The sequence below is a fragment of the Stenella coeruleoalba genome (assembly GCF_951394435.1).
Source record: "Stenella coeruleoalba genome assembly, chromosome: 4".
Taxonomy (NCBI): Eukaryota; Metazoa; Chordata; class Mammalia; order Artiodactyla; family Delphinidae; genus Stenella; species Stenella coeruleoalba.
This window is the reverse complement of record NC_137149.1, coordinates 137,650,624-137,675,653: the sequence shown is the minus strand read 5'-3', so window position 1 is coordinate 137,675,653 and position 25,030 is coordinate 137,650,624. Positions and strand designations below refer to the sequence as shown.

Sequence of the window (25,030 nt, the reverse complement as noted above, 5' to 3'; positions counted from 1 at the left end):
GCCACATAAAGTATAATATGTGAGTAAACAGAGCTATTTTAAATAAAACATAACGCTATTTTATTAAATATTTTTAATTTATGAAAATAGAAATACTGATATGGGATATAAAATAATTAACTCCTTCTATCTAGACTTTCTATTACTAATATAGACGGTGCTTTCTAACACTAATATAGATGGTGCTTTCTAACAGCAGTTTTACAATACTTATAACAGCATTTCTTTCAACTTCATAAACAAATAAATAGAGAGTTAAAGCACTGCACTTTCTCACATCATTTTTAATAGGACCATGTGCCGTGGAAAATCTCAGATACATAGATGCTATAACAGCAGTGAAACAAAATAAACTAATTTATAAATTATAAGGGGAATTTGGTTAAACTAGCAAATATGCAGATGCTTATAGACATATCTCAGGTTAAATTACTCTCATGGGCTCAATCCAGGTTAAAAAATCTCACCAAATGCCTACTTAGCAATTAAATTTTCTCGTATGTGTCCCTTTAAAATCATATCTGTAGGTTGTGTTGCGTGTTTGCCCTCCTCTTATGTGTTTTGATGCTTTTTTTGGAGAGAGAAAACCCAGCTTCTGAGCCTGAATCTTTCTGGCTATTACACAGTGGCCGTTTCAGACCTGTGTGCTGATGTTTCCGATTCCTGGGAAGTTCTCTTTGCCACAGGGCGTGCCCTGAAACACATCAAAAGAACCAAGTTCTACAAAAGAAAAAAGAAACTCAAGTAGGCTTGAACATACAAAGAGAGGGAGAAAGAGATGAGAAAGGGGCCAGGCAGAGTGTTGAATACAAAATGAGTTCAACCAACCCCAGGAGTTCTTCATCACTTACATTTATCTTATTCCGGGAGAGGGGCGTCAAAACCAGCCCTGACATAAACCACCCACTGCCATTGACTTTGACTCTGTGTGTGTGTGTGTGTGTGTGTGTGTGTGTGTGTGTGTGTGCGTGCGTGTGTGTGTGTGTGTGTGTGTGTGTGTGTGTGATGTGTATTGTACATAAAAGGAACAGATTACATGAGGAATCACTGTTACCTCACGAGTAAAAAAAAATTCAAAAAAGGAAAACCACTTAAAAACACACATTACCAAAGTCCTAGGGAAATAAACTTAGCATGATTTTCACTTAACTAATAGATAATGTTTATATGGAAATCTAATTGTGCACTGCTTTAACATCTTTGCTGCAGTATTTACACTGTACCTTCTGTCCTTTTATCATAAAGCGTGTGAGATTTTCCATTTCTACTTGGAATATTTTGCACATGTTTAATATCTCAGGGTCAAAACTCTTGGTTAAATCTCTGCAACAAGATAGTTTCTTTATGATAAATAAAACAACAATTAAAATGTAAATGGTCCAAAAAAGGGAAGGAATAAGAGAAATATTTTCTGAGTGTATACTACTTCCATCTTTGAAATTAATGCCCCTAAATTCTGACTCTTGGTGTTCTTTAAAAGTATTTCCTATTGATAAATCTTTCCAGCAAATTTTACTGTCCTGCTGGAATCGTGATCTTGAATGTCTGCACAAATTTTCTATAGATAGAAAGTGTAATGTCAGGTCTGACTGCCCTTAGTCCTGCAATGGAACGGCCTTTAAATTTTGCTGGTTCAGAGGTAAGTAAATTAACATTGAATGGGAAGAGATAAACTTGAAAAAAAAGAGAAAGAGAGAGAGAGAGAGTGCTGTCAAAAAGACTTTTTTTATTAGCAAGATTTAGAAACATTACATAAGGGGCACCGTTAGGACTTCAGTTCAAGTTTTTGTTATCAAGAATGACTATTATAAATAGTAGGCTCTAGACTTTTGATACATAAGAAGTCATAACCTAATGTGCTGATATTGGTTTCCTAATATCAATCAATTGAACAGTAGTGTGTATCTACCAATATTATGATATTTATTTTATTTTGTGCTTACCTGAGACTTTCTAATTTCTGCTTTACTGGGTTTGTATTACTTGAATGGCTCTAGATTCCTTGTACACTGTCATTATAGTATAATAATTATCATGTGTTGCTTTTGTTAATTGGTATTCAATAAAAAACTAAATTTTTTTAAAAAGATATTTGCAAAGGTCATAAGCACGTGTAGGTGAGTGTGTCAGGTTTTCTTAGTAGACGATGCCAAGCGTGGCTCCGACGGCCTCGCTTGAACAAAGAGCTTCAGTCAGTCGGCAGTCTGGAATGAAAAGGTAGAATCCCTGTGCCTGGTGTACACTTGGCGGAATATGCCGCCAGACCTACAGTTATCTTTTCAACTCATTCATAGACTCTTCCTCTGTTTCAGTTTTCTTCCATTTTCTTAAGCAAATAAAACCATTCAAAATTTCAAACAATTCAGAGTTTGAGGCAATCGTGTACTACTCTGATTTACCAGTAATATCAAAATAAAATTACATGCTTCCTCTCTCATTTCTACAATGAATTATGCAGAAAGACTGTCTTGAGTGAGAGCTCGCGCAAGAGAGAGAAACACAGAAGTGATTTAAAAAAAAAATCAAATAGGAGTTACAATTCTGAATGTTAATAGTCCTGGTCCAAGTTTTTTTCTGTCTTTAAAATCAGCTCCTTCTCAAAAATACCACTCAAATTTACCGTTTGATTTTATGCGATTGAAGTTTTTTTATGCATACCTTGTTTGTGATTAGCATTTAAACCACTGCAAAGTGTAAATACAACAATGGAACAAGAAGACAGAAGACTTTCCTAAAGATTAAAAACAAAAACAACATAGAACTCTACACCCACCACATCATATCCAGTCCCCAGGTGTTGTGTGTGATGTTTTCTAGGCAGTTACTAGAGCCTCAGTGAGTTGGTCAAAGTGAAAAGGGAGAAAAGCACCTCACAGCCTCTGTGTGGCCCTCAGAATCCTGCAGGTCAAATAATTCACTCTGACTGCAGGCATTACAAGCCGGAAGCTCAGGCTTGTCCACCAAGATGCCCCTGGGTGTTACGGTGTTCTTAGGAGGCAGTGGCTTGTCTTTGGGTCACAAGTCCAGGCCAGCATCTTAGGTGTGACCTCACCAGGCATTTCCTGGCTTCCTAAGATGTCCTGTCTTCACAGGGGGAAGTTCTCCTCCACATGACTAATGGGGCTACAGTTCAAACAGTATATTAATAGGCCATTTGAACTACCAAGGACCAGATGCTAGGGATACAAAGGTGTTGGTTTCCAAAGATATGCAAATAAATAAAATATTCACCCTGGCATCAGTTAGATTATCACAGAAAATAGACAGTTAAGCAACTCATAATAATATACTAGGTAAGAACTCTAAAGAGGTATAGGAGAAAATTTTTTTTTAATTATACTGCTATATAGCCTTCTGTCCTTGAGTGGGAAGGCCTCAAGATATGTTAGAATTCAATGATTACAGTGTAACAAAGTATTGTTTGCCACACTACTTCATGCTTCTAGGAGTCACAGGGCCCTCAAAGTTTGTGTATTTTTGCCCTTAAGTAAAATTGCCCTCGACCTGTCAAAATTCTAGCTCTCCCCACAAAACCAGTGGCATCTCCTCTAAGATTTCTTCCTTCATTATTCCAGTATCTGATGTGCCTCTCTAGAACTACTATATCTATTAGTCCACATTACTTAACTTATTGCTTGTTTATATGGACTTTTCTGGTGTTTGACATTGTTTTGTGTATGACAGACTCATCTCCCTAACCAGATTCTGAGCCTACTAAAGGCAGAATTCATGCTTTAAACAAGTGCATTTCCTATTTTCCAAAGAACCCAGGTTAATTCTAAGACAATTATAATAACAAATAATTAGTAATTGGCTAATTCATTTATTTTTGGTGGGGAAAATGTATATTTTAAAAATAAGTATTTTTGTACATTACTTGCTAGTCCAGTATTCACTAAAATTTGTTCTGTGTAGCACCAGTTCTACAAAATGCTAATATTACTAAATTCCTAAATATTACTTAAAAACTTAACTCCACATAGAAATGTTGGGGACATACTGAGTTAAACATAGTTGAATAAGATTATTTACTACAAGACTTCCTAGAGTCTTTAAAATTTGTATAATTTAAGTCTTCATAAGAGGTAGATATTATGCAGTGTTCCCCAAATCTTCTTAATGACAAAACCCATTTCTTAGAATTAGTGTTCACAGAGCTCACTTTGGGAAATGTCTTCTCAAGTCTTTGGAGCTGATTTCTAGTTTTAGCTCAGTGAGACCATTTGCATTGCAGAAATAACTGGTTGTTTAATTCCATTAACTGGTAAGTGCTAACAATCCACTAATAATTTTTAGAAACACTTTTCTCTAAGTTCTAGAGCATTAGCAAAGATTTTGACTAAAAAATCTGGGCTCAAATTCTAACAAGAACATAGAGGAAGGATCACGCTGACCCCTCTGAAGCTGGCCAAAGCTAAGCGTCCCAATTTGTGCCTAGGTTCAAGACTCTTGCTGTTGATCTAAAGTTTTATGATTTTGTCATTTAATGGCTAAATTATGAGGTCTACCCCTTGGGTTTCAAGAAAGAGGGACTTTCCTTGTTTAAGAGCATATATTTAAATGGGTGGGTTAAAAATGCATTTAACAACATCGAATTTGATTGGCGGTTACAACTTCACTAGGATTTATATATTTATTATTTATTATTAGTGTTTTAAAGCCTATGCACGGTACGAAACTATCATTAAAAGTCAAGATCAGAGTTTCAAGATCTAAGGAGACAGGCTCCAGGGTATTGCATGTAAAAGTATATCAAGACCGGGGGCTTCCCTGGTGGCGCAGTGGTTGAGAGTCCGCCTGCCGATGCAGGGGACATGGGTTCGTGCCCCGGTCCGGGAAGATCCCACATGCCGCAGAGCGGCTGGGCCCGTGAGCCATGGCCGCTGAGCCTGCGCGTCTCGAGCCTGTGCTCCGCAACGGGAGAGGCCACAACAGTGAGAGTCCCACATATCGCAAAAGAAAAAAAAAAAAAGAAAAAAAAGTATATCAAGACCAAGTTTGGTAGAAAGCTCTACTGACTCTCCATTTGAGAAGATGCTAACTTTATTTTCAGGTGAAGATATCCAAGGCCTTGTGTAGTGTAAGCTACCAGTGTATCCTAATCCAGATCTGGGTGAACTTCAAGGCCCTCCCTGAAACAGATTCCACTGAAAGAGCAGGCAATATGCTATGCTTTCTTTTGGCTGCCTGGGGTCCAGAAAACCTATGAAGTCCTATGAGGTCTGCAATGGCTGTCATCATGCTACACTTTGTTTACAATGGACCTTTAAAGTGGAGCCAATGCCTTAGAAGTAGTAGTAGGACAATGGAAAGCCAGATCTTATCTGAAATCAATCTTGATGTGACCTTACGCCTTATTTTCCCCGCAGGCTTCATCCCTGCAGAATGAAACTACAACATCTGAAAGAAGGAACGCTTGGCCATTAAGGCCATGTTTGCAACTTGGCACCAGTACCTGGAGAAGCCAGGCATCCAGTCGTGGCCTGCACCAATCATCACACCTGGGAGGACCTCTGGATGACCCATAACCTCTAGCAGCTCCAGGGCTGCTGATCTCTTTCCCACCTATCGATTTCGGGACCCACTTGATCCTGAGTGCCCAGAACTGGTGAGCTGATGTATTATACCCTAAGTTAAAAATTCTTACTTAAGTTGAACTCACCAGGTTGTGACACCCACAGATTTTTTCTGTAATCCACTCATAGAAAAGCAACAACGTGACTACTACTTTCAGCCACAGTCGTGGGTCTTAGCGCAGCCGGCCCCTTCTTCTTGGAGGGATGCTTCTATGCAGTGGGCTTCTTGCCTATGTGTCATGGTCAGAGGCATTCACACTGAAGTCCAGGTCTGGACCACAGAAGCTTTGTCCTCCAGCTTCTACCTGTTCAAGGTTCAACACAGTATCAACTGTGGGTCTTGGGACTTCTGATGGCCAAGTGTCAAGAAGACAGACGTGGAGGACCGAGGAGAATGTGCCTTGGCAGAATTGAACCAGAAAAAGACTGAGGCCTCTCCCAACTTTTATTGAACCACTGGTGACTGTGATTAATCATCTTCAGAGAATTTTATCACAGAGCTCTCTCCATATTACTGAAACCATGTTATCTTCATATTTACCAAAATGAACCACATTTCTCCATGACAAGACACATTGCCTTCACCCCCAGTGGCCATCAAAAACCTACATTCTGCATGGATCCCTGACTAATGTAGAGCTACCAGTTTGAATCCACATCTATTAAATTTGTCATTGTAGACGAAGATCACTTGGATCATGAAATTACACCTTGGAATAGCAGTGCCTGTGTATACTACCCACCATCAAAATAACTGAGTCTTCCCTGTTCCTAGTTCCACATTCATCTAGTATACCTCTTCCAGGCAAATCAATCTCTTACAAGTAAAGTACGGAAGCATCCCATGAAACATCTCAATCCTCGGTGAATTTAAATAATTTTTATTGAGGATCTATTATGTGCCCAGAACTGTATTAAATTCTGATTATACAGTGATGAATATGTTACCGTGCTTGCCCCTAAGAAGTTTACATTCTAATGGGGAAGTCAAACAACTAAACAGAATGATGAGTGCTACAGCAGTGGGATGATGGCCACGAGAACCCCTCATCTCTGATCTTTGACCACCCAGGAAGCTCCTAGCTGTCCAGGTTACTCAGATGATCTCCTAATATGCCAAAGCAACCCACAAGATTCAAGCCCATAAGCAGCAGTCCCTGGGGGAACCCCTGCTAGCGGTGATTGTATAGATTCTGGTTACTAATGTATCCTTTCTAAACCACCTGACTTTTAAACAAGTTAGGTGCTCACTTACTAAGCGCCTTCCCCATATGTCATCAAACTGGTAGCCCTCAGGTTGTAGCTGCTCGCAGGTGGAATCAAGCTGTGAATTTGGAAGACGTGGCTTCGAGTTTGGGTCCTGGCACTTATCATGACTGTGGGCAAATCACTTAAGCTCTCTAGTCTTTGGTGTCTTTCTTTGCAAAATAAAATTGAAAGTGTTATACACTATACCTACCTCACAGGGTTGTTGTGAGACTCCAGTGAAAATGTATGTGAAAGCACTTTGTAACTTTGTTATTTCTAATCACCCCATTTTCCATGGGCTCTTCCTCTTTCCTTCCAAATACAGTATTATAATTTACCAGAAGGAGGTATTCTTGCCACTTTCATGCAAGTGAATGGTACAAAGAAGATGAAGTACGTGCCCTCCTAGATATCTGGCTTCAGTGTAAGAATTCTGATGCCTCACAAGATGAGAAGGATATAATCCAGAGGACCAAAGCCAGGACCCTATTGCCATATAGACATTCCACCATTAACACACCACTAGACCTGGACACCAGTCAGCCTTCTTGATGGAAGGCTTTCCCCAGGGTGATAGTAGAGAACCCCCTCTTGGCCCCAGAGAACTAGCCAGACAGCAATGATTCAGGGAGTCACCTGGGTTTTGGCTACTAAAGGAATCACCAGCCCCTCCAGTGGAGAGCATGCCTCCTAAGACAGAGTGAGAAGAGATTTGGTTATAAGGAGACACTGACCCAGATAAGCAAAACACAAGCCACCCCTGACTGCGTGATTTATTATAGCTGGGCTGGCAAGAAAAAATTCTAGACATTCATTTATAGCAAAGATTTGGTAACACATTCCTTCTTCAAGCACACTTTATCCCTCGGGCCAACCTGGCTCTTATGTCTCTGATTTTGACTTGTCTACTCCTTGTCTAACAGACCTGTGATAAGCTGTGTTCCTGGCTAACAAGTCTCATATCACACACACACACACACACACACACACACACACACACACACAGAAGGAGGTATGTTTTCTATCCTACACACATGGCCAAGCCTTAGCCTAGCCTTCCAGTTCTGGTGATTCAAAATGGATTTTGGATTGGCTGATCTAATTTGAGTCCAGTCTCACTGGAACAGTCTATCCCAGGTTGAAATACTGACTCTATTTTGGTCCTGAGTAGAAGTTTAAATGGAGTACCTATGGAGCCATTGATACTCAACGATCCTCTAAGGAAAAAAAATGATTTTGTCTTTCTACATAGCTTCTATACCAGCTTCCCCAAAACTAAGAACATAGTAGCATGTAACTCCAGGAATAGCATAAAGTTTCTACAAAAGATCTCTTGAGTGAAGAGAATACTGATTATATACCAAAAGATCAGATAGGATTGGCATCCCAGAAGCTCTAAAGTAAGATCTTAAGCTTGAAATAGAAAATTTCAACTATAACCCACTCCTCAGGCTCCCAGGGCAAGGAGAGAGGATTTTAGGAAAAATATTGATTGTGTCAGTTTCCAATCTATTTTTAAATGGGACGGAAAATAATTCACAGTCTCCTCCTAGCTATTTGTCAGAATAGCTGAATCTAATGTACCAAATCAGTGAACTGAGAAATTCACAAATCTTTTCTTAAGGGTATAACATTAAAATTTCATTTTAAGACTTTAAAAAAATCGAAAACAATTAAAACAGTGTTTTATAGTTTACAGTCCCCACTTGCCGTGGGAAGGGAGCCAGGGAGACTCAGAATACCAGCCACCCAAGGTCAGAGGCACTGAGCCAATGGACCCTGCAAAGAGCAGGCCCATGCCAGGAAGAAAAGCTGTTGCTGAAATGACAGCCCAAGCTTATGAAATAAGATGAACTTCAGCTCATGGTAACTGAGAAGGAAGAACAAATCGGGAAAGAGATTAAGACGTCGGAATAGGTATCAGGACAAATACGACTGGTCAGGAAATGGAGTCACCTACAGACACATGATGGTTGTCTTACAGTAGCCTTTCTTATGAATCACAATGTTACATCCTAGTTTCCTTTTCAGAAGTAAAGTCCTCAGTATCACTGATGTAGCTCACATAGCCAGCCCCAGATAGAAAACCCTTCCTCACCCACAGACATACCTTTTATGATCTTGGTTGACATAATTTTCTTTTTCAGAGATTTTTAATTTTTTCATAAATCTTTGATGAATTATTTTATCAATAAAAATTTGTCAATGAATAATTTCCCTGGCTGAATTCTAATTCCTTCTTTGGTGATTAAAATTGGTAATAAAAATGAATTACTTGAATAGTTTGTCTGCCCTTGCCTGTCCAAGGCTATGTGAGAAAGAAAAGATATTCCCTCACAGATTACATGTAAGTGAGCTAGGAGCAGTTATAGCCAAACACCCAGGCAAGGGTAGCCAAGGGGATGTTTGATAGTGACACACAGTAAGCATTCCAGTTTAACTTTCATCTGCAAATTGTACCTCTGTCAGAGGCAGTCAGTTCTCTCACTGCCACATCAGGATGCGGATACTGCCTAGTGAGACACAGACACATAGGGTAGAAAAGAAAAAAACGCAGGCAGCGTTTTGCAGAAAGAGGTATCTGAATGCAGAGACTAGCCACTCCCCATCGCTGGCAGGAATGCCAGGCTTTTCAGAAACTCACATTAGAAGTTCCAGCAGCAGATGGAACCCGGCCAGTAGACACAATGGTGGGGCTCACGGGGAAGTTTCTGTAATTAAAGACTGAACTCTGAACACTTTCAAACAGACTAAGAACTCTCTCCTATTGGCAACAAAGACTGATTTTTTAAAAATTATTGCTCTTACTCTATTTGGTAAGGCATGAATGAGTTTGGGAAATAAAGGTAGTCAGTGGATTACGGCCCTGAGGTTAAGAATGAAGAAAGGTAATCTGATGGTACCGAGAGAGATCACAAGCTCCCTAGCATGAGAGACTGGAAGTTACTACATAGGAGCATCGCTGTGTGTCCTTTCCAGTGCGGTGTATATACAGTTACGCTGAAATTGACTGCCTAGTAAATTTGCAATTGGTTCTTATCTCTGTGTGAGTTCAGTTCTTCTTTGTTGCATCTTTTCATGGGGTTTATAAAGTTCAAAATTTATAAAGAACTTTTCAAAACTAACAGTGACCTGTTAGTATCTGAACCAGATACCGATAGTTACTATCAGCGTTCTAGAATGACCAAGCCAAATGAGCAGCAGCTCTTTAATCAATAAAATTTATTTCAAACAAAATCTATTCAAATCACACCAGGAAGATGTAATAATACTATCTCTGTCACAGCAGCCCCTAGTGGGAGTATAATCCCAAATTTCTCATCTTTCCCACAAAGCTAAATTTCTGTAAGCTGATAATCTGCATAGAGAATACTATTATTTTACTAGAACAAAATTTGGCAGCAACTAAACCATTCTTTGTAGGAATTAGTAAAGTTAAACTCTTTGAGGGCATTCTTTCCTTCAATTTATGTAGATCGAGTGCCATCCATCTTCCAGACACTGTGTTAAGCAATGGACCTCGCATAGCAAAATCATGGAGTTCACACCCCAGGATCAGAAAAAGACATTAAACCAATAATCATACCAAATGAATGTGTAATTACTAACTGAGATTAATTCCCTGAAGGAAAGGAACAAGATACAATGAGAGGGTGTGACAAAGAAATCTGACCTGGTTTAGAAGGTTTACAGGAAGAAGTAAAAAGCTTGTGCTAAAGTAGGAACAATGAGTTGAAATTTGGGGTAGAGAGGTGGCGAGGATAGAACATATCAGGCAGAGAGACCAGCAAGCACTCTCCACTGAGAGAAAGCAAAGCTCCCTAAGAACTAAAAGCCAATGTGGCTGAAAGAACTGAAGTCTAAGGAGGGAGGGTGAGAGGGAGGGAGACGCAAGAGGGAAGAGATATGGGAACATATGTATATGTATAACTGATTCACTTTGTTATAAAGCTGAAACTAACACACCATTGTAAAACAACTATACCCCAATAAAGATGTTTAAAAAAAAAAAAAAAAAAGAAGTCTAAGGGACTGGAGCCCTGAAAGCAAAGGTAAGAAGGTTGGGAGGAGAATCATAGAGGTGGGTAGAAACCAACCTATGGTTTAAGACGCCACACTAAGGAACTTGGTCTTCAGCCTAAAAGAATCCGGAAGCCCTTGCAGGTTTTAGCAAGAATCAAGTAATAAATTTGTTTGCCTTGCTGTATTGTGTTGTACACATAGAGAGTGCTCAATATATATGATTGGATGAATTTGAGAAAGTTGTTTTCCTCACGAAGTATCCCAGAGAACTATTATGATGTTTTCCTAGATCAAACTGATTATCAGAATTATAACTCAGAAACTTCCCCTTAGAGAGGTTTTCTGAGATTTATATTCAAGTGGTGGCAAGAGTGTCATTATTACAGCCTTATCATGTGCATAGTGCATTCAGGGATACTGTCTCTAAAACAGATACAACAATTATCCCAGTAACAGTCATACTGATGAAAATATTTTGGAAGCTTCCATGAGAGTAAATGAAGAGGTCATTACTATTTATATACTACTCTATAAGGGGCGGGAGCTCAATTTAGAATGAAAAGAGGTGATAAAAGAGCCTCAGAAACATAGAGATGCCCCTATTTGCGTGCACACCAATAGCACAGGAGGTTGCTGTCTCTCCTCCATCAGCCCTTCCTTCATTCCTGCCTTCAGAGATACCCAGTGCCTGCAGCAACTTCACTTCTGGGAACTAGGGCAGGAATTGGTCTTCTCCTTGGCTTTCCCTGCAGACTAGGGTATAGGCTTTCTCAATTCTGTTAAATCAGTTATCACTTGTCCGTTTCCATTTTGTAAAATTAGTTGACGTCTTTCCTTTTTTGTCTCTTTAGCTATTCTCTTTGTCCTGTGTTACACGTTTTGTGTCCTTTTTCTGTCATAATAATGATGTTTGAGGAGGGTATCTGTATGTTCAATCTGAGACAATTAACTAGAACTTTCTTATTGTTCTAATTTGCATTTCCTGGTTGAATATGTTTTTCATCTTTATAGACCATTTTTACTGCTCCTTCATGAATTACCTGCTCTTATCTTTTGGCTGTTTTTCTATCAGGAACTAGTCATTTCCTTATCAAGTTTAGTAATTCCTTTTTATATTATGCCTATTAACTCACTGTGTGTAAAATTTGTTGCAAATATTTTTTCCAATTTATCATTTACTTTTAACTTTTATGATTTTTGTACGTGAAAAATGTTTTCAGTTTTTATGTACTATAGTTTGTGGAACTCTTTTATTATTAAAAATCATTGTTCATTTAACATTTTAAATTATTTCATTAATTATTCAATCTTCCAGTGATTTTATGCATAGAATGCTGACTTAGCCTGATAGCAGTAAAACACTTACTTACATTACCTTCTAGGTATGTTTAAAATTTCCCATTTTTACATTTAACTTTTAATTCGTCTGGAATTTATTCTGTCATGTAGGACAAGGAGAGATTTAAGAAATTAACTGAGAAATATAGTATGTACACCAGCAAATACATAAAATATAGACATAAATTATGAATAATTTAACAAGTAATTTAAAAGCAAATATCCATCCTACCACAATGTGAATTCTTGTCTAAGGATCTACTTTTGGGAGACTCCAAACTAAACTAATTCATCCTGGAAATGGTCTAGGAAGCATAACCTCAGATGGGTTTCTCTGGAATTGGATTACTCCCTGGCCAGATAGCAGCAAAGAGTGCATTGTTAGCGATAAGTGGGTTGCGGTGACCCCCGGCATGCGGTAGGGTTACTATTGCTAAGAGTCTCATCTGCGATGAGTTGGGATGCAGGAAGAGGAGGAGACACTGAGCTTGTGCAATATCTCTACCATTTGAGAGATACGGTGACAATGGTTGCCATAAAGGGCTGTAGATGTGGCAGGTGAAGTACCATGGATACACCACTGAAAGAAAATGGTGGGCTCAAGTCAGCCAACCACCAACTCAGGACACAATGTAAAATCCGGAAAACCTCTACGACACCCACGTTTATTGCCAGTACAGGCTGAATATCAGGCCTGATTATAAGAGTAGCAGAATTGCAGAGAAGACTTACACGGCCCTGGCAAATTTACCATGCTAAACTCGAGGTCCTGAGAGAGAAGAAGTGAGAAACTGAGGATGAAATGGGGACATATGGATCCCCATGTTCTGCTGAACTATCTAGGCCTCCTCAAGTGACCCACTTTCTTTTATTCAAGAATAGCCAACTCCCCTTGCCTGGAGACCATTCAGAGACCTCACAAGAGTAAGATGACTCACAAGATAATACTCGCCTTCATCAAGATTGGCCCCATTTTCTCATAGTTTGTAGGCGTTAAGGTCAAGTCTCAGCATGGCCCACCTGGGGAAGTACTGTTCTCATTTTGGAAGCAAAGGAACTATACACCAAAAGTTCTACAGTACCTAGGGGAACTCCCATAACTCAGGATTTTGTGTCCTAGAAGTCCAAATATTATGCTGGGATGGATTTCTTAAACTTGGAAGAAGCATTGACTTACAGTAAATAAGGTGGAAATGCCAGAACAGCTTTATCACAGTTTTAAGAAAGGGGGGAAAAGCTTAGAGAGAGAGAGGAGACCCTTGAATGGATTTAATGCTTAAGACCAGAGAGTTCATTAACTGACTATGTTTCCCAGGAAAGCCAAGAAGAAACTCTCTTCACTAAATCAAAAAGGAAAGTGCTAATGTGGGAATAATGCATTGTTGAGAAAATGCTGTGAATCTGTCCTTTTCAAGCTGGGATGTACCCTCAGGAATGCCGCCATACAATGAGCTCATCAGTGTCAACAAAATGAGAGGATTCTGGAACAGTAGAGGCCAGGTGTTGCCACTTAACTGTCAAAGTCAAGGTGGATGTAACTACTATATGGGGAAGCAAAGCCAGAATGGAAATCGGGGATCCTGACCCCCAGGGATCTGTGGCAATAGCTAATAGACTACAGCGTTTCCAGGGACACAACAGGTGGATAGTTTTGTAGATGAATAATGGTCCTTCCAAAGAGGTCCACATCCTAGTTTCCTGGAACCTGTGAAGATATTACCTTACATGGCAAAAGGGACTTGCAGTGTGATTAAATTAAGAATCTTGGGATGGGGAGATTATGCTGGACTATCTGGGTGTGCCCAGAATAATAGCAAGGTTCTTTGTAAGGTAAAGGAGGTAGGAGGCAGAATCAAATAAGGGGAAGTGACAACAGAAGCAGAGGTCAGAGAGAAAGAGCTTTAAAGATGCTATGATGCCGGCTTTGAAGATGGCAAAAAAGGCCGTGAGCTAAGATGGGCAGGCAGCTTCCAGCAACTGAAAAGGCAAGGAAATGGGTTCTCCCCGAGAGGCTTGAGAAAAACTGTGGCTCTACTGACACCTCGACTTGGGCCCAGCAGAACTGATTTCAAACATTTAACTTCCAGAAATCTAAAGTAATACGTTTGTATGGTTTCAAACCACTATGTTTGTAGTAATCTGTTGTGAGGGTTAGTTGTATTTATCGACTTGGCTAGGCTATCATACCCAGTTATTCAATCAAACACTAATCTAGGTGCTGTTGTGAAGGTATTTTGTTAATATCCACAGTCCGTTTATAATTCTCTAAGTGAAGGATTTTGCCCTCGGTAATGCAGGTGGGCCTCATCCAACTTGTTGGAGTCCTGAAGACCAAAAATGGAGGTTTTCCAGAGAAGAAGAAATGCTGCCTCAAGCCCACAGCATGAGCTCCTGCCTGAGTGTCCAGCCTGCTGGCTTGCTCTACAGGTTCCAGCCTTGTTATCCTCCACAAACTCATAAGCCAAATTCCTTAAAATTCATAAATGTATATAGAATCTCCTATTGATTCTGTTTCCCTGGATAACTCTGACCACAACATTTGTTGTATTAACAATAGGAAATGAATGTAGGTAGCTAACAATGGTATTGCTTGATCTATATAACAGAAAAGACCAAAAGAAGGTAGGTCAAAGATGGATGCCAGACATGAAAATAAAAAAATCACTAATCTTTTCCTAGTTTCTACAGTTGAGCAAGTTTGAGCCAATCAATGGAAAGGAATACCAATTCTTCCCTGAAGTACCCTCCAATTCTTTTGAAAATGGACCTAAACTAAGAAATAGGTCCTTTTGAAATGGACCTAAACCTGGGAAATACAATATAATATACCGAAGAAAGAAAAATGCACAGAACATTAAAGGTTTTGTTGAATAAAACGTGAGCTGACACTGATACCAGAAGAACCAAAATGCTATCATAGATCTTCCTTACAGTGGGAGCATTTCAAAGCCAGGCGGGTAAACAGAAGCTGCCCACGTTACCCTGAAAGGGGTCCAATGGGTGCAAAGACTATGGTCATTTCTCCACTTCCTAAGTGCAGGTTAGATGGATATTTTTAGCAACTGTTATAAACTGTTACATGTGCTCCCTAAACCTTGGATTAAAGCCCACAGTGGCAGAAGAGGCCAAGTGAAAGCTTCTGAAAGTACACTCCCTCCAAGATAGTAAATCAAAAACACGCCGCACACTGGGTGGAGCTACAGAGATTTAGTAGCACTCTCAAAAGTGTGCACCACCAGATGGCAGAGGAGTGGTCTGCATCATGTCCCTATTTAATTTGGCACTCCAACACCTGCAAAAATCAGATGGATCACAGCAGACGACAGTAGACTACTGTGAACCTAACCAAGTGGGAGCCCCAATCTCAGCTGCCAGGCAACTGTTGCACTTATTATGCAGCTATTGATCTGGAGGATTCACCAGGAAGGATGAGAAGAAGCAGTTCACATTCACTTGGCATGAATCACAGTACATTCATCATCTTGACCCGGTGTCATGTTAACATTCTTGTGATAAACGGACCTTGTTTACCTGGAACTTCTGCAGAACCTCATAGTGGCCCATCCTACTGATGACATCACGTTAACTGGAGCTGGGAAGCAGAAAGTAGCTTTGTAAGAAATGCCCTTGTGACGCATATTACAAAGATGCAGGATCCTGCCAAATTGATGATGTTTTTAGAATTTCAGAAGTTTGCGACATGCTAAGACATGCCCAAAGAAACTGGCAAGTTATTACTCCTCATACCTTTTAACACTAAGAAAAGCATAATGCCTCCTAGTCCTTTTTGGATTTTGGAGAAAGAAAATGCCACATTTAGAAATACAGCTCTGGTCTGTGACACAGAGTGAAGCAAGTCAGAAAGAGAGAGACAAATACTGTGAGCTAACACATATATATGGAATCTAAGAAAAAAAACATGTCATGAAGAACCTAGGGGTAAGACAGGAATAAAGACACAGACCTACTAGAGAATGGACTTGAGGATACGGGGAGGGGGAAGAGTAAGCTGTGACAAAGCGAGAGAGAGGCATGGACATATATACACTACCAAACGTAAGGTAGATAGCTAGTGGGAAGCAGCCACATAGCACAGGGAGATCAGCTCGGTGCTTTGTGACTGCCTGGAGGGGTGGGATAGGGAGGCTGGGAGGGAGGAAGACGCAAGAGGGAAGAGATATGGGGACATAACTGATTCACTTCGTTATAAAGCAGAAACTATCACACCATTGTAAAGCAATTATACTCCAATAAAGATGTAAAAAAAAAAGACGCATCTTGTTAGGATAAAGTGGCAACTTGCAAGCTTCTTACATGTGCAACTGGTTTAACTTTCTTTGGTATGTAGTGTGAGGTACAGACTTTAGTTTTAAATGGGTGTGTAGTTTTCTAGGCATCCATTTTAAAGATTATACCTTGACTTGGTCACAATCAAACTTCCCAGACATACTTAGAACTATTTGTGGATATTCTTTTCTGTTTGTTTATGTGCTCATTCATGTAGTAATGCTACAATGTTTCAATTGTAGTGGCTTTATAGTTAAGTTATATAGCTGCCTGCTAATTAACAGATACTCAACTTGTAATAAAGTTTAATACTTGTAAAAAAAAAAAAAAGAAATACAGCTCTGACTTATTTATCAGTTGGCAGTTGACTCAGAAGCATGTAGTTTGGAGTAGGGCTTTGCAACAGAGTTAAGCTGTGGAACAAGCATCCTTGTCCCTAAGATCATGCGATTCAGCAGATCCCTTGCTGCTAGAGGTATTTGTGGAATATAAGGTTGCCATTTAGAGTCTTTTGCAAGCCCCAATAGAAAAGTCACAGCACAGACCTCTAAGGGCTTGGAACAAGGCTACGCCATCTGAAGCAGAGAACTAGTCGCCCTTCCAAACAGATCCTGGATGCTACTGGACTGAACTCCTAACCAAGGGGTATTAAGTGACTGTGCAGCTGGGACTGCTCACCTTGATCTGGATATCACATTAATCACAAGTTTGATGGGGGAAGGGGGGAGGGGGAATGGGGAGGGCATAGTAGCCATCCATCATATTGTGGAAATAGTACATTCTGGATCAGACCTAAGTAAGTTCAGGAGAGCATAAGTAAGTTATATGAACAGGTGTCCCAGACCCTTACATTACTCAGTTATATCAGTGTCTCATCTTTAGTGAGCTAACAGAAAAGGAACAGGTAACAAAGAAGGAAGAACTGAAGCCTGGTTCATGGATAGGGTGACTTGATATTTCTGCAAGCTGAAAATGGGCTGCTGTTGCACTACAGCTCGTCTCAGAGAATCCCTGAAAGACAGTGTTGAGGGGAAGTCCTGCATGGCTCACTTTACCATCAGGTGTCAACGAAGAAAGGAATGGCCTAAGGTAAGGATACACCCAGATTCCCGGGCAGTGGCTTGTGAATCAGGGACTTGCAGCGACTAAGACTGGAAGAGTGGAAACAAGGAGATAGGAGGAGGAATCACGTAGATGGACCTTCGGGGGTGAACACAAAATGTGCAGATCTTTATGCCCTGTACCAGCGCCACCAGAGTCCACCTACCACAGGGGAAGCATGGGACAACCAGGTGATACACATGACTCATCCACTGGAAGTCATCCAGCTTCCGTTTTCAACTGCCCGGATGCTGAACAGAAAAACCTCACCGGCAGGGACAGGGGGTGACAGAGGGGAGATCAACGTTAAATAAATAGTTACACAAAGTGCTGTTTGATAATGATTTTCAATACTAAAGGAAACAAATATAAGGTACCATGAAAGTGTAAAAGAGGGAACCAACCTTAATCTGGGGGATCAGAAAAGGCTTCCTTAGAAAGTAAGATCTAAAAGTCAAACAGGAGGTAGCTAGACAAAGAGGAGCCAGGCAAGAAAGGAAGAGTGTAGTAGACAGCTGTGTGAAGGCCCTGAGATGGGAAGATGTTGGATACATATGAGCAAAGAAAAGAAGACCGATTGGGCTTCCCTGGTGGCGCAGTGGTTGAGAGTCCGCCTGCCGATGCAGGGGACGTGGGCTCGTGCCCCGGTCCGGGAGGATCCCACATGCCGCGGAGCGGCTGGGCCCCTGAGCCATGGCCGCTGAGCCTGCGCGTCCGGAGCCTGTGGTCCGCAAAGGGAGAGGCCACAGCAGTGAGAGGCCCACGTACCGCAAAAAACAAACAAACAAACAAAAAAAGAAGACCGATTGGCTAAAATACCATAGGAGAGTAGAAGAGGAGGAGAGGCGAGGCAGAAGAGATATTGAGGGCCCAGTAAAGAAGGGCTCTTCAGTCCACCGTCAAAGATCCTTTGTTGCTATTGCTGTTCTTGACATTGTTGTTATAATAGCTCTTCATCCTTCTCTCTTTCTTTAGCTACCCCCTATTCAACTTTCAGGTCTTACTTCTTTAGGAAACATTCCCTGATTCCCCAGATTAGTGCTGGTTGTTAATGTCTGCGTTTATTTTAAGAGCAATGGAAACCATGAAAAAGGACCTGGAGATAGATAAGAATTTGGTAACGACTGGCATATAGATGATATATGTAGAGTAAGGAAGTGAAAGCATGATCCCAAACCAACTAGAGGGAAAAATTTCCTTAAGAGAAATTACGAAGGAACAACCTGAGAAGTGGGGAGAAATAAGGGAGAAGAACATAGTGTCCTCAACTCAAGGGAAAAGAAAACTTTGCAAAGAATATTCTTAACTCTGTTAAAATTCGAAAAGGAGATCAATTAAGATATGGTCAATGGACAAATATATCCATTTGATTCAGCAACAGGAGAATCTACACCAACAAAAATTGGCAAATGCCAAAATCAAGGCTTAATTTATTGTTTTCTTGATTGTCTAGACTTAAAGTGATAGAGAAAATGTTAATAATGCAGCTTAAACTTAAAATTTTGTCAATGTCTGTAGCCATTGCACTGTGAATAATAATTAGGAATAAAAAAAATTGAGCACATATTCTTTCTGTATTTGAAAATCATTATCCTAGTCAGCAAAAAAGTTGCTCACGTCATTAACTCTCAAGTGAATTCCAATACACATCCTCATTATCATTTCACTTTCATCTTATTCATTAACAGTAAATGAAAATATCAAACAGCATCTATGTAGGAACTATATTTTTTCATCAGTGAAACCATTAGTTAGTTATAGGTACAAGAATGACAAGAATCAATGAAAGTATTCTGTGAGAATCAATGGCTATAGGGAATTTACAATAAAAGTATCAAATATTACTATTTATAAATTGCGTGTCATACATGTTTCATGTCAATAAAATATTTAATAAACTTATATAAGTATACATGCATGTTCTTTTTTCAGAGAGCCAACTGTCATACATTTACCAGCATACCACTATCCCTAACCACCACCAATAAGCATTAGAGAAATGCTCAGAACATAGCTATATAAATTAAAACAAATTCACAAATGTGACTTTGAAATAAAGAGATATCACACAAATGAGAAGAAAGGAAAGTTAATGCAAATTAGCTGCCATAATGTGGTTCCTGTGGAGAGTCTAGATACTTGACTTACAAATACAAATTTTGGAACAAATGCCATTAGAAATAGCTTCAGAAACAGAAAGTCTGACTTTTCACTCATGATTTGCTAAATTGGTTCAGCTACTTTAACCTTCACATACAACTTTTAGAGCCTCTGCTATATTTATCTCATATTACTGAAAATGTCTCTTCCCTTCTTAGTTAAATAAAGAGGAATTAAAGTTTGCAAAGGAAACAGGGAAATTAACATGAAACAGAGGAATATGGCGGTAGTTTTAACGTACTGTCCACAATTCATACTTCCAGGCCTAATTGCGCTGTCATTAGGTGTGGTCTTGACTTAGTAACCCACCTCTAATAACTAGAATACGGTAGAAATGACAGAATGTGTCTTCTGAATGTAGGTCTAAAAGATAGTACAGCTTTCATCTTTCTCTCTTGAATCATTCCCTCTCGATAAGTAAGATGCCCATATGCCATAGGATACATGAACAGCCGTATGGAAAGATCCACAGGGCACAAAACTGAGGCCTCCTGCCAACAGCCAGCGCTAACTCTCCAGCTATGTGAATAAACCATCCGGGAAGTGGTTCCTCCAGTCCCAGTCAAGCCTTCAGATGCTAAAACCTGAGCTGACCTCTCGACTAAAACCTCTTGAGAAACCTTGAGCTAGAACCACCCAACTAAGCAGGCCCAGAATCTCCTACCCACAGAAATTGTGATGTAATAAATGTTTGTTGTTTAAACCACTAAGCTTGGGGGGAGGGATTTATTATGCCGCGATAGATAACTGATACAGATACTATGGTCAATGAACCTTAGGCAAATTTAGGAACTATAACGAATGCAAATTTGAACTTCTCTAATAAGCCGTTAGTGTAGTAGTAGACCCAAAGACGCCTTGCTTTCACCTCCTTGCTGAAGGATAAACAGTGGTTCCAGAGGTGACAAGAGAAGAATTCTTAGAGAAGGAGGCATTTAGTCTAGACTTTGAAACTTAGGTTACATTTTAGTAAGTAGGACTGGATAACAGGTGTCTGGATTAGCATATTTGTGGTGACAGAATTTACAAGTTCTGAGAACTATAAAATAGCTGAATAAAGCATAGGAAAACTTCTAGAAAAAGAGTTCTCAAAGTGAGACATCTCTTGGGGTGCTTATTTGAAAGACAAGTCCTGGGTCCCTTTCACAAAATTGATTTGGTAGATTTAGCAGGGGCCCAGGAACCCATCTATTTAATGAATATCCCAAGTGATTAGTATGCACATAGATGATCCCTGAAATATAACATGAAAAACTGTGCAAAAGGAATAATGAAATCTCAGGCTAGAAACATAGGTTAGGACCAGATAACTGAGATTTAAATGCTGAACTATGTGGTTGATATATGATACAGTGAGATGCCACTGCATTTTTAACAAGTTTTTATTATGAAAATTTTCACGTGCATGTAGAGCTAATGGTCATCACCCATATCTAGCGATTATCAAGATTTTTGTACATTTGCTTCATTTTTCCTTTTTCATAGTGTTGATCTTGCTAATAAAGTATCTCAAAGCAAATTATAAACATGTTATTTCACCCCTATATCTATCTAAATGTGACTCTGAAGGTATGGACAGCTTTTTAGATAACCACATGGCCTTTATCATACCTAGAAAAAATTAACAATAGCTCATTGATATCACCTAATACTGAATTTATATTCACGTTTCATCAACTGCCTTTAAAAAACAATCCTTTTACTATCGAATCCGAATCCACACAAGGTCCGCACATACAGCTTTTGGTGCTATATCTTGAGACTATCCTTCCTCACCTCCCTCCTTTTTTCTTCATGTCACAGACCTGGTGAAACTGAACATTTGTTCTATAGAATGTTACATGATGTGGGTTTGTCTTTTTGCATTCTCGTGATGCCATTTAACTTAATATGGTATCCCCCATATTTTAAATTCAGATTCATTTTCTTCTTTTCCTTAAGAATACTTCATAGGAGTCTGAGTACTTCATAATGCATGAGAAATCAGGAAGCACATAATATCAGTGTCTTCTACTCTAAAAGATGTGAAGATTGATGAATGGGTTCCAGTGGTGACAAACTGATCCTTCCGTGGTCAAATTTCCCCAACAAACTTTGATCTAATTATGTCATTCATTGTGAATGATTGCTTAAATAAAAATTTTCATTAGGGGTTGCAAAATGTTGATTTGTCTGTCTTTTATTTCTTCTATCCTTATTAGATGGGATTATCCTGAAAAGAAATTTTCCTGATGAACTAAGGCAAGACCATCTGATTACTCTGAAATACCATTCACATAGGAAAGATAATTCTTTCTCATAATTGCCAGTTGTTAAGGTAAGACTACAAACAATGGTGAAAACAAAACTTTCAGGGGTTTTTTGGGTTTGATTGGCTGGTTGATTTTTTTTTTTTAATGTTTGTAACCTGATCAGAACACAGCTTAGGAGAATTCATCATGACTTTGACATTTTTATTTTAAATAACCTGTAGAAGGATGCATTTCAAGTTAATATTCAATTTTTAGCACCTCTTTTCAAAAATATTTATTTATTTATTTGGGTGTATCAGGTCTTAGTTGCGGTGAGCAGGCTCTTTGTTACGGCACACGGCCGTCTCTCTAGTTGTAGGACGTGGGCTCCAGAGCGTGCAGGCTCAGTAGTTGCGGCGCACAGGCTTTAGAACCCAAGGGCTTAGTTGCCCCACAGCAAGCGGGATCTTAGTTCCCCGACCAGGGCTCGAACGCGCATCCCCTTTGGAAGAATCCCCATTGGAAGGCGGATTCTTAACCACTGGAACACTAGGGAAGTCCCTCTTGGCACCTATTGAGAAATATTTTTTGACTTCTTATGAATTGAATAGTCATTAAAACCTGAGAATTCATAAACCCATTGGATACATACTCTACTGTGGCTGGGCAGAGCAACACTTCACTTAAAGTTTCAGCAATAACAACAGCCTCAACACTTGTATAATGCTTGGCTAGACATGAATTGGTAACTCCAGACATGCAAAGAACAAACTAAATATGCCTATTTGGTTTGTTTACTTTTTATTTGACACAATTTCAAACTTACAGAAAAGTTGCAAGCATTATACAAGGAAATTTTTTACTATACTATTTGAGAATAAGCTGAATATTTTAGTGAGTATTGCCTAAAAAGGAGAACATTCTCTTTTCTTACATGACCACAATAAAGCCATCAAAGTCAGGAAATTAGCATTGCTACCATCCCTAGAATTAGCATTGCTACCATCCCTAGAATTAGCCCATTTTTTCAGGAACCCTGCATCTTTTTAGTGGCAATTTATTTGGAAACTAAAATCTGAGAGCTAGATATGCTCATTGCTGAACCCAAGCCCTGAGAAGGAAAAGAACTAGGGAATATATGTAGGAATGCACACCCACTCCACATTTATAATCTATGTTTATTCCTATATCATCTATTTTACATATTGAAAACCATAAATTCATATCAAAATCTCCAACTCAAATTCATCAGTACAGTTTTGTCCATTTCCATATTTGTAACTCCCTTCTCTGACAGTGAGAAACCTTACTCCTATTTTTCTCAAATGCTTTTTTTTTTTTTTTTTTTTTTTTGCGGTACGCGGGCCTCTCACTGTTGTGGCCGCGCAGGCTCAGCGGCCATGGCTCACGGGCCTAGCTGCTCCGCGGCATGTGGGATCTTCCCGGACCGGGGCACGAACCCGTGTCTCCTGCATCGGCAGGCGGACTCTCATCCACTGCGCAACCAGGGAAGCCCCCACAAACGCTTATTTTTTTCATTAGTCCTTCCGTACGTAACTAATCCAGCTCTCCACACACAGAGAAGCCCTCCTCTTTCTGCTTAAACTGCCATACCCTATACTCAGGGGCTTCTGCCACCATCCAGCCCCTACAAACACATTACGTAGTGGATTTGACATCCCGTGACAGGAAGCCTCTACAGAGACACCCTCCTCATGCTACCCAGGCTCCAATCGCCTGCACTGGGCCGCGTGTTCCACCCCCAGCTCAGATGCCTAGCTTCCTCTGCCCACCTGATGGAAAAGAAGGAAAGAAACGGGAGGGTGAAGAAAAAGAGCTTCCTGTTTATTCTCAGGCCAAAAGAAATATATTTCACCATGAACAACACACACACAGAGTCCATCTCCATCAACCTATAGAAGATATATATATAGTCTATCTAAAACTAAATCCAGTCTAGTCCCAGAGATTCTTTTGCCCAAGGAGTTCTAAATGGCAGGTTAGATCAAGTCCCTGCGAATACTAGCAAGAACAACTTTTCAGTCGTTTCTGGGCACTGCAAAACCAGGTTCCACGGAGCTCTCTCTGCTGGCGTTTCTTTATCTTGTCCAGAGGACGAAACTCCTTTAGGGACGGCAGCCACCGCTAGTGCTAGGCACTAGCACCGGCGGGTAGCGTCCCACTGCCGCGCCGCAGGTAAGGTGCAGGAGAGCGCCCCGAGGCGGAGAGGGGTTGGGCGCCAGCAGGTGCGTGCCCGGGGCCAGGGCGTTTCTGATTGGCTTTTTGCTGTGACTCCCCCAGCTCCCCCCCCTCCCCTGCAGGCGCGGGAGGAGGGTGGTGCTCCCTCGGGAGACCGTGTCCCAGCTTCGTCCAGGACCTCCCGGGTTTCAGCGCTCCGGCCCCGTGGCCATGGCGGGGCGGGGGTGGGGGGGGAGGTGACGGCGGGGAGAGCACACCCTAACTGAACACATCTGGGGTGGAGGGAGTTAGGCTGTGGTTTCTCAGCGTTTGCCGGAGAAGCCTCGCGCCGTATTAAACCTGGGGCTCCTGAGTCAGAAGGGTAGGTAACTCCGGACTTCTGTACCTTGAGAGTGTTCAGTCAGAACTGCCCGGAACGCAGGTGCCTTTCCCTTTTCTTTGGGCACCCTCCCCTTGCTCCGCATTTAGTAAGGAGTCTTACCGTGGTTGCTGGAACTGTAGAATATCCCTGCCCTAACACTACTCAGCGGAGAGTTTCTTGCAGATTACTATCCTAGTTGGCCGCAGGGTGCTGGGAAAAGGGGACGGAGGGAATTTGGGGGCGAGGGGGTCTGGAATTTGGTACATTCTATAACTGTATCAGAGCTTTCCTTTTCGTCAAGAAAAGGACTACATAAAGTCGATCTAGAGCGAGAGATGAAAAATGAGAAACGTATTCGGAGACAGCATTTTTTAAAAAAAAATTCTAACACTGATTTTAAATGGTGGACGTCATTTAGCAATTATATATCTATGAACACGTAGATTATGAAAGATTTTTATATACATACATGTATTATATGCATGCACATACAAGTATACGTAATG

The 25,030-nt window shown here is 40.4% G+C and overlaps 1 protein-coding gene and 1 long non-coding RNA gene across 5 annotated transcripts in view; one reads left to right on the top strand and one right to left on the bottom strand.

Annotated features, from left to right (window-relative positions):
• GRID2 (glutamate ionotropic receptor delta type subunit 2) overlaps window positions 1–5,657 on the top strand; it is a 1,377,005-nt gene extending 1,371,348 nt beyond the window's left edge. The window contains exon 16 of the mRNA XM_079920116.1: window positions 5,370–5,657. Within this exon, the coding sequence (XP_079776242.1) occupies window positions 5,370–5,528 (159 nt within the window). The 3' untranslated portion in view covers window positions 5,529–5,657. The remainder of the gene's footprint in view (window positions 1–5,369) is intronic.
• LOC307185701 overlaps window positions 1–25,030 on the bottom strand; it is a 133,752-nt gene that overhangs the window by 64,226 nt on the left and 44,496 nt on the right. The gene's annotated exons all lie outside the window — the stretch shown is intronic.